Genomic DNA, 12,687 nt, shown 5'->3' with positions numbered 1-12,687 from the left:
GAGAGTACTATTGAGAGTGACCCTGTCAACCTACAAGAAATTTCTGATGCCAGAATTAGGACTAATGCAGCAAGAACTTCTGAGTTGTCCAGGTTCTAGGAAATGGACTTTCAAACACCGTCCTAACTGCCTTCTTGTTACAGGTTCAGAAGAGTCTCCTGAACCATTGCCCATTCCCACTCTGCTGGTAGGCTGTGACAAAGACTTCCTCACCATCTCACCATTCTCTTTGCCGTTTTGGGAGAGGCTATTGTTGGACCCATATGGGGGCCACCGTGATGTTGCCTATATTGTGGTGTGTCCAGAAAATGAGGCCTTGCTCGAAGGAGCCAAAACTTTCTTCAGGGACTTGAGTGCTGTATATGAGGTGAGAATGATATGAAGATCGTTTTGGGGACATGAGTCCTCAGATTGTTTCCAGCTCTGACTAAATTTTAAAGAACAAGTATCTTCAAGGTAGATCTCAAAGAAAATTTGCGAGTGGTTGGAGGATAAAGGAGAGAATTAAATTGGCAAGGTTTCCTGGGAGTAAATTGCTTTCCCCTCTTGGCTTTACATTTTGTTAGATTTAGAAGACTGCTCTGCCAGCCTTCCCACACTCTTAACAATTCCGTCAGCTGTTCTTTTCTCATGTATGTGCTTGAGTTGAAAAGTGTTGCTTACCAGCGGGTGTTCTGGATGTTCAGAAGATGACCTTTACAGAAAGAAAGCGCATCCCTTCTTGGTGCTGGGTGGGGGGGTCTTGAAAACAGTATGAAAATGTTTAGCTTGGGATTTTTGAGTCAAAAGATAAGTTTAATGAGTCATGTCCCTGTTGTATATTTAGCACTGCATTATTCTTAATACTAGAACTTTGATACAGATTAATAATGTAATAACCATAATAATATAAAAGGTGGTGAATCATTTTATATATTTAGTACATAAATTACTGTTACTTTCGAAAAATTGGAATCATGAGTATCTTTAAGGTTAAGTGCCACATTTTTTCTGCCAAAGTGTATGTACACTAAATTCTTTGTTTCTTATACTTCTAATATCTTTATTTTGGGCAAAATTAAATAAAATTAGTACTTATGAAGAACTGTTACAGGCATTTTATAAACATCACAAGAGTGTTTGTTAAAGAAGTTGCCAAGTTGAATTTCTAAAATGTTTCATAACAGAATATTCACTATCTAGAAGTGGATGGGCACACGTGAAATAGTAAACTTACGTGTTGCTACAAAGAAGTGAGGAGATGCTAATGTAAGAGGTAATGACATCAGTTAAGCCCCTAAAGGAACCGTTAGGTACAGTGATTTCTATACAGTGCCTCGCTCATGGATGTGTAATACTATTAAATCACAAGGACCATAACAGAGAAAACTTATCTAAGCAATTTTTTTTAGAGCCCAGTTCTCTTCTCTTGGATGAAACTTTTAACATGACTTATAAAACATATAAAAGCATTGCTGGATCTTTTTAGAGACTAATGACTTTACTAGGATTGCTCATTTGGCGGGAGTGCATACTTTGTTGAGAAGAGTGTGCGTTAGAGAACTTGGTAGGGGCTTGGTAAGCCGTCAGTTATCACCTCTAATAAGGGATAATGTGGGCTCTCCTGTTGGTGAGTAGATAGTTAAGTAGCTTATTTTTTGCAGGTGTATTACATTAATTCTTTGCTGTAAGTACCCATTTAGTGTCCTGGAGATTAATAACAATAGCATTGTGCTTCAAACAACTATTTACTTTGAAAAAGTGATCAGCATATCCACTGCTTCAGTGGCTTCTGCTATTGGTGATCTCCAAATGTCTGTAACAGATGGCCCATAAAATTTTAATGTTATCTTATGGGAAAACATTATGAGTAGGGATTACTTAAGAGGTTTTAGTGGACATATGTCTCAGTCAGCCAAAGTAGGCAGGAATCTGGTTAATTCTTTATTTGACCATTAGCAATCAGGTAGTGCTCAGCAAACTTCCCTTGTGTGGGAGGAATTGGCTGGGGTGAAGAAACATTTATTTTTCTTTAGAGGGTCTAGGCCAGGTTTTGGAGAGACAGATAGCAGTCTCAGCATACATTATAATTACCAGAAAGGACCAGCGTCTAATGTTGGTTTGGTTGTTCGTGTTAATGCTAAAAGAAAAGCAAAATACTTCGATGCGTATGATAAAGAATTCTCCCCGCTAACGACAGGAGTGGTTCCTGTTGTAAGTAATGATCTTGCTTGTGGTATCAGATGTGTAGGCTTGGGCAGCACAAGCCCATCTGCAAAGTGCTAAGAGACGGGATCATGCGCGTGGGAAAGACCGTGGCACAGAAGCTGACTGACGAGCTTGTGAGCGAGTGGTTCAACCAGCCGTGGAGCAGTGAGGAGAATGACAATCATTCCAGACTCAAACTTTATGCGCAAGTTTGCCGCCATCACCTAGGTAAATGGGAATTTATTTGGCCAAGTAGAATCTGAGAAGTAAAATAGCAAATTGTCCCCCTTTGGGAAGCAGCATTATGCTACTTTTGTCTCAGGTAATGTTAGTGTTCCATTACTGTATTTATTTAGGTCTAATTTCTGCGTTCTAGGTCATTAAATGCTAATTTTTATGTGCACACACATTCTTTAAAAGCAATTTAAAGTTGCCTAAAGAAGTCATATCTAATTTACTCCACATTTTGAAAACTTAGCAGCAGGACTTGGTATTAACTGCTTAAATTTAACCGACATTCCCAAGAGGATCTTGGAAGCTTTTAAAGTTCAGTACACAGAGGAGCATGGTGTACCGTGGTGGCTAGAGAATACGTGGCCTCTCTGTTGTCAGTGAAGGCCCAGAGAGTCAGTCTGAAAGGAAAGTGTTATAGGGATTAATTTTCTCTCTCTCTCTCTCACTTTTTTTTTTTTTTCTAATCAGCCTCTTCACCAGAATTTATAATAAGTAGCTTCATGTTCATTTCCATGTTTGAAGAATATATAAGCATATATTCAGGTGTGGAGATAGCATTTTGGGTGTCATAATTAGAGTACTGCAGCCTGAAAGCATCATTTTTTAAAAAAGGGGCCATTCTGAATTTCTGATCCAGTTCAGTACTGCAGAACATCACTGATGTCACCTCTCTGCATGTCCTTTTTCAGCACCTTATCTAGCCACTCTGCAGCTCGACAGCAGCCTGTTGATACCACCTAAGTATCAGTCCCCACCAGCAGCAGCACAGGGACAAGCTACACCTGGGAACGCAGGGCCACTAGCTTCAAATTCAGGATCAGCAGCGCCCCCGGCTGGCAGTGCATTCAATCCCACCTCTAACAGCACTTCTGGGAACCCTGCGGCAAGTAGCTCCGCATCTGGTTCCTCTGTGCCACCACCTGTCTCGTCCTCTGCCCCTGCTGCCGTTGTTAACCAGACCAGCACTACCTCTTCTTCAGGGTTCAGTGCTAGTGTTGGAGGGCAGAACCCCAGCACTGGGGCCAGTTCCGCAGACAGAATGCAAGGGAACATGGGCTGTGGTGGAGACACTGAGCCGGGGCAGAGCTCCTCTCAGTCCTCACAGGATGGACAAGAAAGGTACGTTGTTCATGGACTGACACGAGTGGCTTTGGCTTGGACCCTTACTTGTACTCTTCTGCACCCAGCTGTCCGCCTCAGCCTCGTGAATCTCTCAGTCTAGTGAAGTGCTCTATTTCTCTTCTTCCCACAGGGAAGTGACAACTGTCAGTCTCTTGTTTCAGTGTTAAGAAATCTGAGACTTCTTATAAACTTACTAGTACTGTACTTATTAGCTTCGTCGTAAGTTTTAGTGATGATTCTACTATTATGTGAACAGAATAAGTGGATAATAGTAATAGTAAGCTATTAAACACTAACATTAATAGTATTATAAAATACCTTTTTAGAATATAGCCCCAGGAGAAGGAGGGAGGGGAAAAAGAGATCTCCCACTTAAAGGAGTGTATTGTCATTTCCCACCTGTCTTCCTACGAACTGACTTGGTTTGCCTTCATTTTAGTAATACACATATTGATGTTACATTTAATCTATAATCATTGGTGTGCTCTGGAACTGGTGTATTTTGTGTGACTTATGTTTATTCTGTGCATCTCATAAGTGGCTCTTTCTGCAGCGTCACAGAACGAGAGAGAATAGGAATTCCCACTGAGCCTGACTCCGCAGACAGCCAGGCCTATCCTCCAGCTGTTGTCATTTACATGGTGGACCCCTTCACTTACACTGCAGATGAAGACTCTACTTCCGGAAACTTTTGGCTGTTGAGTTTGATGCGCTGCTACACAGAGATGCTGGATAATTTACCTGAGCATATGAGAAATTCTTTCATTCTCCAGGTGACTATTTGCGGCTTTATTTTTCGCTTTCATTGTTGTTTTTGCAAAATACAAGTTCATGATTTTTTTTTTTTAACTGGAAGTACATGAAAGCTATAAAGGAAAAGGTACTCAAAATTCTACTTTTAGATTAAGCCACCATTGCGTAACATTTTGGTGTATTTCTCGCCTTTTTTGTGTATGTTTGTTTATAGAGTTGGAATCATACTTCTAGTATAATTTTTAGTCTTTAATACTTAACATTATTCATGAATACTTTGCCGTGTTTAAAATTCTTACAAGCAGCATTTCTAATGAGTGCATGTTCTCCAGATGTAATCATTATTGTACACTTAGATATTTGTTTCTAAATTTTGCTATTATACATATAGCTGTAATAAACATCTTTATAATCTCTTTTTCATACTTCAGGTAATTTCTTAAAGCGTATTCTTAGATATAGTACTGACAAATAATGCCGGATTCCTTTCCAGAAAAGTTACGCTTATTTACATTCCCTTCACAGAGCAGTCAGTGAGCGTGCCTCTTCCACTACCGCCTGGCTGGCTTTATAGTGCAATAATTTTACAAGATTTTGGTAATAGTGATAAATGATACCTTGGGTGTTTGGGTTTGTTTTACTGTCACTTTCACTAGAGCCATCTTACAGAATTAAAATATTGAATTAAAGAGTTACCAGAGTATGTTATTGATTGTTTTTCGTTGTGAAGTTTGTGTCTCACATCCTCAGATAGTAATTCCTCAGTTACTGCACGCTCTGTGTGTACATGTGATTAAAAAGAGAACTACATTAAAAAGCAAGTTTTAAAAATTTTGGAGCATGGCAATAGTAAATTAACAATTTATCCCTAAAAAAGGAAGAGGGTAATTTCTAAGTGACTGTAATGTGGCCAACAGATGACCCCTCTTCTTCAATTGTTGGTGTATCTTTGTAATAGAGGATTTTATGTCATCTAAGGAGTTAAGATTGAGTTGCATTATGTACATAACATATATGTATATATGTTTATACACATATGTATGTAATACTTGATTTGATTTTAAGCAGTCGCTACATCCCATGTGCAGCCCGAACTCACAACCCCGAGATCAAGGTTTGCATGCTCCACTGACAGAGCCAGCCAGGTGCCCCTTATATATTTTAAAACTTAAACTCCCTGCCCTCTTTGCAAAGAATTCATGCCATTTCATTTTCCAAGCGCATTCTAGTTTTATTTGTATTTGTGTGTGTAGATTGTGCCTTGCCAGTACATGCTGCAGACAATGAAGGACGAACAAGTTTTCTACATTCAATACTTGAAGTCCATGGCATTTTCAGTGTACTGCCAGTGCCGGCGACCTCTGCCCACACAGATCCACATTAAGTCCCTCACAGGATTCGGGCCCGCCGCCAGCATTGAGATGACCCTCAAGAACCCAGAGGTAGGTAGTAGCACAGCAGAAATTTCTAAAAGAGTGCTTTTATACTAGGGATACAAGCCAGGAGAGTTGGCTGCTGGGTGTATCTTCAGCCTTTGTTAAGAGTGGGAGGTTTCTCTGATGCTTAATTTAAAATAGAGGAGGTACTTCTCTAAACTTGTAAAAATTTTTGAGAAAGGAGACAAGCAAACTCTTGGTGTTTTTTTGATGTAGGATCTAAGGCGGCAATATACTCATCACTCTTACCTTACTAATGTTTGACTTTCCTATGTTTATTTCCTATATTTATTTTTGAAGCTGATCTGTTATTAAATCACTGGCTTTCTCCCTTCCCTAGCTCTTGTCCCTCCTGGTACAGCAGTTGTGCATGCCTTCATTCTGCAGGGGCTTCTAATTTTCCAAAGCATGTGTTTACAGGGGCTTGCTTTCTTTTCCCTTATCTCGGTGCTTCTGATATATAAATGAGTACTTTCTTAAACCTACTTCCCACAGATATGTATATCTAGGGGAATTTTAAAACACCAAACAAAAGATGTATACTTTTTTTATTTTACGAATGACTTTATCCTGAAGATAGATGAACAGGGCAATGTTTAGAATTTTCAAAGCCTTCAAAAATCAGTTCCCACAACTTTTATTGCATGAAAGATCACCTGTTAATAAAAGCCAGCAAACACCTCTTCATATTAAAGGAGCTTAAAAACACCAATACCTGCTGATTTTAGTTGGTAATGTAAGTTTTTCTGGAAAACTCAGTGAAATGCTTATCTCTTATATAAATAAAAACTTAGAAGTGGGGGGTGCACCTGGGTGGCTCAGTGGGTTAAAGCCTCTGCCTTCAGTTCAGGTCATGATCCCAGGATGCTGGGATCAAGCCCCTGCGTCAGGCTCTCTGCTCAGCAGGGAGCCTGCTCCCCCTGCCTCCACCGCCTGCCTCTCTGCCTCCTTGTGATCTCTGTCAAATAAATAAAATCTTTAAAAAAAAAAAACAAAAAACAAAAAACAAAAAACTTAGAAGTGGGGGAAAAAAATGAGGCATGTAGTTAATACCACATTTGTTGTCACTTGATCCAGAAGAAAATGCTTAGCCCGCAACCCACATTCATTCTGCGGTTATTTACAATTTCTATCTTTGGCAGTTTAGGTTGGTTTATTCTTTTGAGTTTTAATTTTTCACTTTTGTGAGCAGTTCATCTGTTTTCTCTGTTAGCTTTTTTTCTAGAATTAAAAAAAAATTATTTCTACTGTTTTTTTCTTTTGTCTCCAGAAATTGAGTTACTGCCTTTTCTTTATAAACTTAGAACCTTTTAGTTCTTTACCTCATGTAGTTATTCTGTAGTTCAGATGGCAGTCATTCCTTATGCTTTGGTAAGAAGTTGCCGTATTTTCAAATGATAACTGATAGTGTTCTGCATTTTCATAGAGGGGAGTGAAGGCTGACTACCTGTATTAAGATGTCCTGCGGCATTACCTACAAGTTTTAAAGTTTATAACGTACTGGCAGAACACTATCAGTAGCCCACGAGATAAATAGATGACTCTAGATGAAAATAGATGGCAAAAATAAGCCTTTTTTTCCCTTTTGCTTTGTAACAGGAAGAGAAAGAAATCATTTGACATTATTAAAAACAAAATCAAAGGTTACATGTATTTCCCGAGGTTTATAAGTTTTTATGGGTATTATGGTAATGGCTAATTGCTGAATGCTTCCACTCCCTCAGTCTGCAGCTAAGCAGGGCACTTTCATTCAGTAAATACAGCCAAGTGTCTGCTGTGTGCCAGGCCCTATGTTAGGTGCTGAGGACTCAGTGGTGAGCACGGCCTCTGGGCCTCTGCACCTGGGAATTCCGAATCTCTACTGCGGCATAGCCTTATGCAAGCACACTTTACAGGAGAAGGAATGGGTTTCAGTATTTACCATGCAAGTATTAGAAGAAATCCTATTGTTGGTGTCACTTCTTCTGTTTTTCATAGAATATCCAGTATCTGAAAAATATTTGGGGAATAATATTTTACTTTGGGATTTATCACAGGCTGTCTGCTGCATCTAAGACATTTGGCATTTAACCTTCTCCTTTTCGCTAGACTTTTCAGGTGCTCTCACCTGACTGTTCTGTTTTGTTTGAAAGGTTTATTGAGACATAATTCGCATGTTATAACACTCACCCTTTTAAAAATTGCATAGTCTGGTGGTTTTTAGTTTGTTCACAGAATTGTACAGCTATCACTGCTGTCTCATTTTAAAGAATTTTATTTGTTCATTTGACAGAGAGAGATCAGAAGTAGGCAGAGAGGCAGGCAGAGAGAGAGAAGGGGTGGGGAAGCAGGCTCCCTGCTGAGCAGAGAGCCCAATGCGGGACTCGATCCCAGGACCCTGAGATCATGAGCTGAAGGCAGAGGCTTAACCCACTGAGCCATCCAGGCGTCCCTGCTGTCTCATTTTAGAACATTTTGCCAACCTGGAAAGAAACGCCATACCTAGTAGCTCATTTCCCCTCCCCCAGCCCTTGATGGCCACCAGTCTCTTTTCTGTCTCTATGGAGTTGCGAGTTTTGGGCACTTCATATAAATGGATCATACAATATGTAATCTTTTATGTCTGGTGTCTCATTTAGCATGTTTTCAAGGTACATTCATGTCATAGCATGTATAGTATTTTATTTCTTTTTGTGGTTAAATGATATTCCATTGTATGGATATATACCACATTTTGTTTACTCTAGTGGATGGCCATTTGAGTCTTTCCACTTTTTAGCTTTTGTCTGTTTTGAACATTTGTGCACAAGTGTTTCTGTTGAAAATGTTTTCCGTTCTCTTGGTAAATACCTAGGAGTAGACTTTCAGGTGTAGGGAGAATGAATGGATCGATGATAAGGTTGGCTTTGAAACTTTGAGCACATTGTTTAATATCTCTAGGCCTGTGTTTTGTGTCCCTAAAATTAAGGAATTGCATTAGACTCTTTCTCAGGTCTTTATTTTAGCTTTAAAATTCTGTAATTCCATTATTACTATTTTTTATGCCATAAATACGTATATGCCATATGGATGGATGGATGGATGGATGAACATGTATTCATTCAGGGGTCAGCAGCTGTTACTGTGGTGTTACTGTGGGCTCAGGTTAGCCTGCTACAGCCTGTGTTGGTATGACATGGATAAGAATGATTGTTCCATTTTTAAAAAGAGAAGAATATTCAGAAGAAGAGATACCCATAAAGCCTAAAATATTTGCTGTTTGGAAGTGTGCTGACCCCAATATCATTAAATATTGAAATGTGTATAATTGTAAAAAAATGGTACAGAGTTGGTTTAAAATGTTTCTTACTGATAACAGCTAATGCTTTGATTTCTTAACTCACACACACACACTCTCTCTCTCTCTTTCTCACTCACTCTGAAGTATAATCTACATGCTGAAAAGTACCCAGTAATAAGTATACCATTTGATGAATTTCTGCTAAATACATCACATAACAAGCACAAGAAACAAAAATTGAAAAGCATCGAGAAATGTCTTTCACATCCCTTCTAGTCATTCTATTGATAATCAGTGTTTTGACTTAACAACAACATATCTTACCTGTTTTTGACTTTAATTTAAATTGAGTCATATAATTGGTATTTTCTGTGTCTGGCTTCTTTTACCCAGTGTCTAGATTCATCTGTCCTGTTACATGGAGTGGTAGTTTTACCTGTCTTTGCTCTTTAATATTCTGACTATATAGCTATAACACAGTTTATCTTCCATTTTACTGGTGATGGGCATTTAGGTTATTTTTAATTTGGAGCTGTTAGGATTAAAACTGTTATAGACTGTCTTACACCTGTCCTTTGGTAAACATAGATGTTCGCTGGATTGGGTCAAGGTATGTGTGAGTTTGTCTTTAGCAGAGATTGTCACTTTTCCAAAGAGATTACATCACCAGCGGTGTCTGAAAGTTCTAGTTACCCCACATTCTCACTGATACTCAGTGTTTTCTTTTTTAATTTGACATTCTGGTGGGTAGTAGTAGTGTCTCATTGTGGTTTTAATTTCTGCCTTCCTGATGACTAATGAAGTGGGGCCAGTTTACTTTCCAAAATAGTAATTTCCTTTTAATAAGGTAACATTGGCTTGATTGGGGTTCCCTAGCTGATGTCCTTTAAACAGTTCCTATTTAGGTATGTAATACTTTTGGGGGGCAGTCTGTTGTCATTACTCCCCATTGGTTTTAAGTGCTCTTGGGTGTTTTGTTGTAAACATTGAGTTGGGTGGCTTTGTCTTGATACCGGCTTTTATTTTGATTTCAGCGACCCAGCCCAATCCAGCTTTATTCCCCTCCTTTTATATTGGCCCCAATCAAAGACAAGCAGACGGAGCTAGGAGAGACATTTGGAGAGGCGAGCCAGAAATACAACGTGCTCTTTGTGGGCTACTGTCTGTCTCATGACCAGCGCTGGCTTTTGGCTTCCTGCACTGACCTCCATGGGGAATTATTAGAAACTTGTATTGTAAATATTGCTTTACCAAACAGGTGAGGAGTCTCAGTGTTTATGCTGTGTATAAACTGATGCTCTGCCTTTCCTCAGATACGAGTCATTCTGATTTTCCTGTCTAAATGCAGTGGGTGCTTTCTGGGTGGGTTCTTTGGAAGTTTTATGGGTTTTCCCTTGCTAAGTGATCGCTTTGACTTGACTAATTTGGAGACCCCTTCCTCAATTCTTTCTTTTTTAGATCACGGAGGAGTAAAGTATCTGCACGTAAAATTGGACTACAGAAGTTATGGGAGTGGTGCATAGGTATTGTCCAAATGACATCTCTACCCTGGAGAGTTGTAATTGGCCGACTTGGGCGGCTTGGCCATGGGGAGCTTAAAGGTGAGAGATTCCTGAAGCAGTCAGTACAGGAAACAAAGGAAGAGTGTTAAGCTAATGTCCCTAACTGAGCTGAGGGAGAAAATTATAAAGTTGATAGTAAGAGTAAAGTGGATTTGTATTTTCTGATTCTTTTAAATGTAGTTTTAAGTGCAGTTTTTCAACTTTTCATTATCAACAAAACCATTTACCAAAGAAAATCTTAACTACTGAACCCCAATATAAAAGATACGAAAAAGAATGTTTTATTAATATTAAAGTGATAGTAAATTAGGACTTCTGACGTTTATTTATGTACTGAGTCAGTGAGATCAAATCAGTTTTAACACGAAACTTGAAATGGGAGATTGTGGATGATGGTAGAAGTCATATGTAAGAATAGACTTCTGTTTCTTTTATTTCTTTTTGGTGATTGATGGCAATACAGTTTGTATTTATTTTGTATTGGTGGCATAAGAGCAAAGTAATCCTGACTTACAAGGACAAATAGTTGCAAGTTGGAGTGGTCTTTTTTTACATTGCCACTGTCTCATAGACTTCAGTCTGGACACCTAACAGAATAGACTTTTTAGGTTGAATCCCCACATATACCTACCAGCTGCTAATAGTTCCCATCATAAATATAACAGTCAGTTACAAAGCAGTAAAAATAACTAACAGCACAACTGACCACTGGCAGCGGTGTTGCCTGGCTTTGAGCCAAGCTCATTTGCTGTCTTACTATATCTACTTTATGTGAGCAGTATGAATAGTTCTAGATTATTTTTAAAGCCTTATTAATTAATGATACATTTATAAAAAGTTCAGTGTATACATACAGATGGGAGAAATTTTTTTTGTTCCCCTTAAGGTCTACACAAAAGCAAATCATATGTCACAAATTAGCCTGGTGGTTTTGTGTATTCACCTATATTAGAGCAGAGTCCGCAAACTTTCTATGTAAAGGGCCAGGTAGTAAATATTTTCAACTCTGCTGGCCAGCTTGTCACTGTTGCAGCCTCTCAACTCTGCCATTGTAAAGTCAGAGCAGCCACAAACAACACCTAAGTGAATGGGTTTTGCTTTGTTCCAATAAAACTTTGTTTACAAAAACAAGTGCTGAGCAGGATTTGGCCCGTAAGCTATAGTTTGTGGAGCCCTTGTATTAGAGTTCACATATTATTTCTTTGCATGCAATTTATATCAGATATTTATGAAATCTCTGAAATAAGACCCTGATACAGATACAACCTGCATTGTAGCAAGTGCTCAAGTAGGCTAAGTATTAGGGTTGAAAAGCAGTTTATACATATATTATATTACATGAAAATAAGTATAAGTGTTTTCTTAGGAATCTATTGTGTGTAAAATTTTTTTTACTAGTTACACTATAGGCCAATAGAAAATATTACCCTTGTCTTTTGTAAGTATAATATTCTTTAAAAATGAATCTTCTTTCGGGAGCCTGGAGGTCTGATACATTCGAGAAGAGCCTAGTGTACAGGAGATCAGTTTACCAATCTATATTTCATTTTTTGGGGACCTGAGGTCTGCACCACATTGCATTTCTGTGGGATAGTATTGTATGTGAGCCTACAGAGTTCAGAGTCAACTGTGTGAATTTTTATTTTTTTAGCACCAGAGTATTTGTAGTAAAATTCATATACTGCCTTTTCTTTCTCACTTGGTTTTAAAAACTCATGCCTGTTTGATTTTTCTGTGGCTTTTAAAAATACATTGTTCATGTCTTTTATTTCAGCCACTTCAGCGTAATTTTCTTTAGGAATATGAAATAAGGAACAGTTGTTCCTTTCACCTCTTTAAAGGGAGCACAGTGTGTTTGATAAAACTATGTAAAAGTGGAAACCCGTGGTGGAGTAGCTTTTCCTCACTGGGACAGTGGGGCGGGACCTGGACAGCATGTGCTGCTGTAGGAGCCTGGCATGCTCCATGTGTGGTGGGGGTCAAAGAGAAGACTAGTGCTTTTCCATTCCCAGAGTAACGTAACCCTCTACAGTTCTCTGAGGACACATAGTGCCTTTGTGTTAAGGCAATAAGCAAATATTAGAGAATTTGTGCCAGCGTTTTAATCTGAACGACTTGTGTGATGTCGCTTGGA

General features: G+C 38.8%; 1 protein-coding gene across 2 annotated transcripts in view; it reads left to right on the top strand.

Annotated features, from left to right (window-relative positions):
• Nucleotides 1-12,687, top strand: part of MED13L (mediator complex subunit 13L) — a 282,380-nt gene that overhangs the window by 257,321 nt on the left and 12,372 nt on the right. For both annotated transcript variants that reach the window (XM_059408507.1, XM_059408506.1), the window contains exons 19-25: nt 144-367; nt 2,223-2,415; nt 3,111-3,540; nt 4,097-4,316; nt 5,550-5,738; nt 10,026-10,249; nt 10,450-10,592. In XM_059408507.1, the coding sequence (XP_059264490.1) occupies nt 144-367; nt 2,223-2,415; nt 3,111-3,540; nt 4,097-4,316; nt 5,550-5,738; nt 10,026-10,249; nt 10,450-10,592 (1,623 nt within the window). The remainder of the gene's footprint in view (nt 1-143; nt 368-2,222; nt 2,416-3,110; nt 3,541-4,096; nt 4,317-5,549; nt 5,739-10,025; nt 10,250-10,449; nt 10,593-12,687) is intronic.

The sequence above is a fragment of the Mustela nigripes genome, chromosome 8, assembly GCF_022355385.1.
Source record: "Mustela nigripes isolate SB6536 chromosome 8, MUSNIG.SB6536, whole genome shotgun sequence".
NCBI lineage: Eukaryota > Metazoa > Chordata > Mammalia > Carnivora > Mustelidae > Mustela > Mustela nigripes.
Note: the sequence above shows the minus strand (reverse complement) of the source record. Positions and strands in the feature narration are given on the sequence as shown.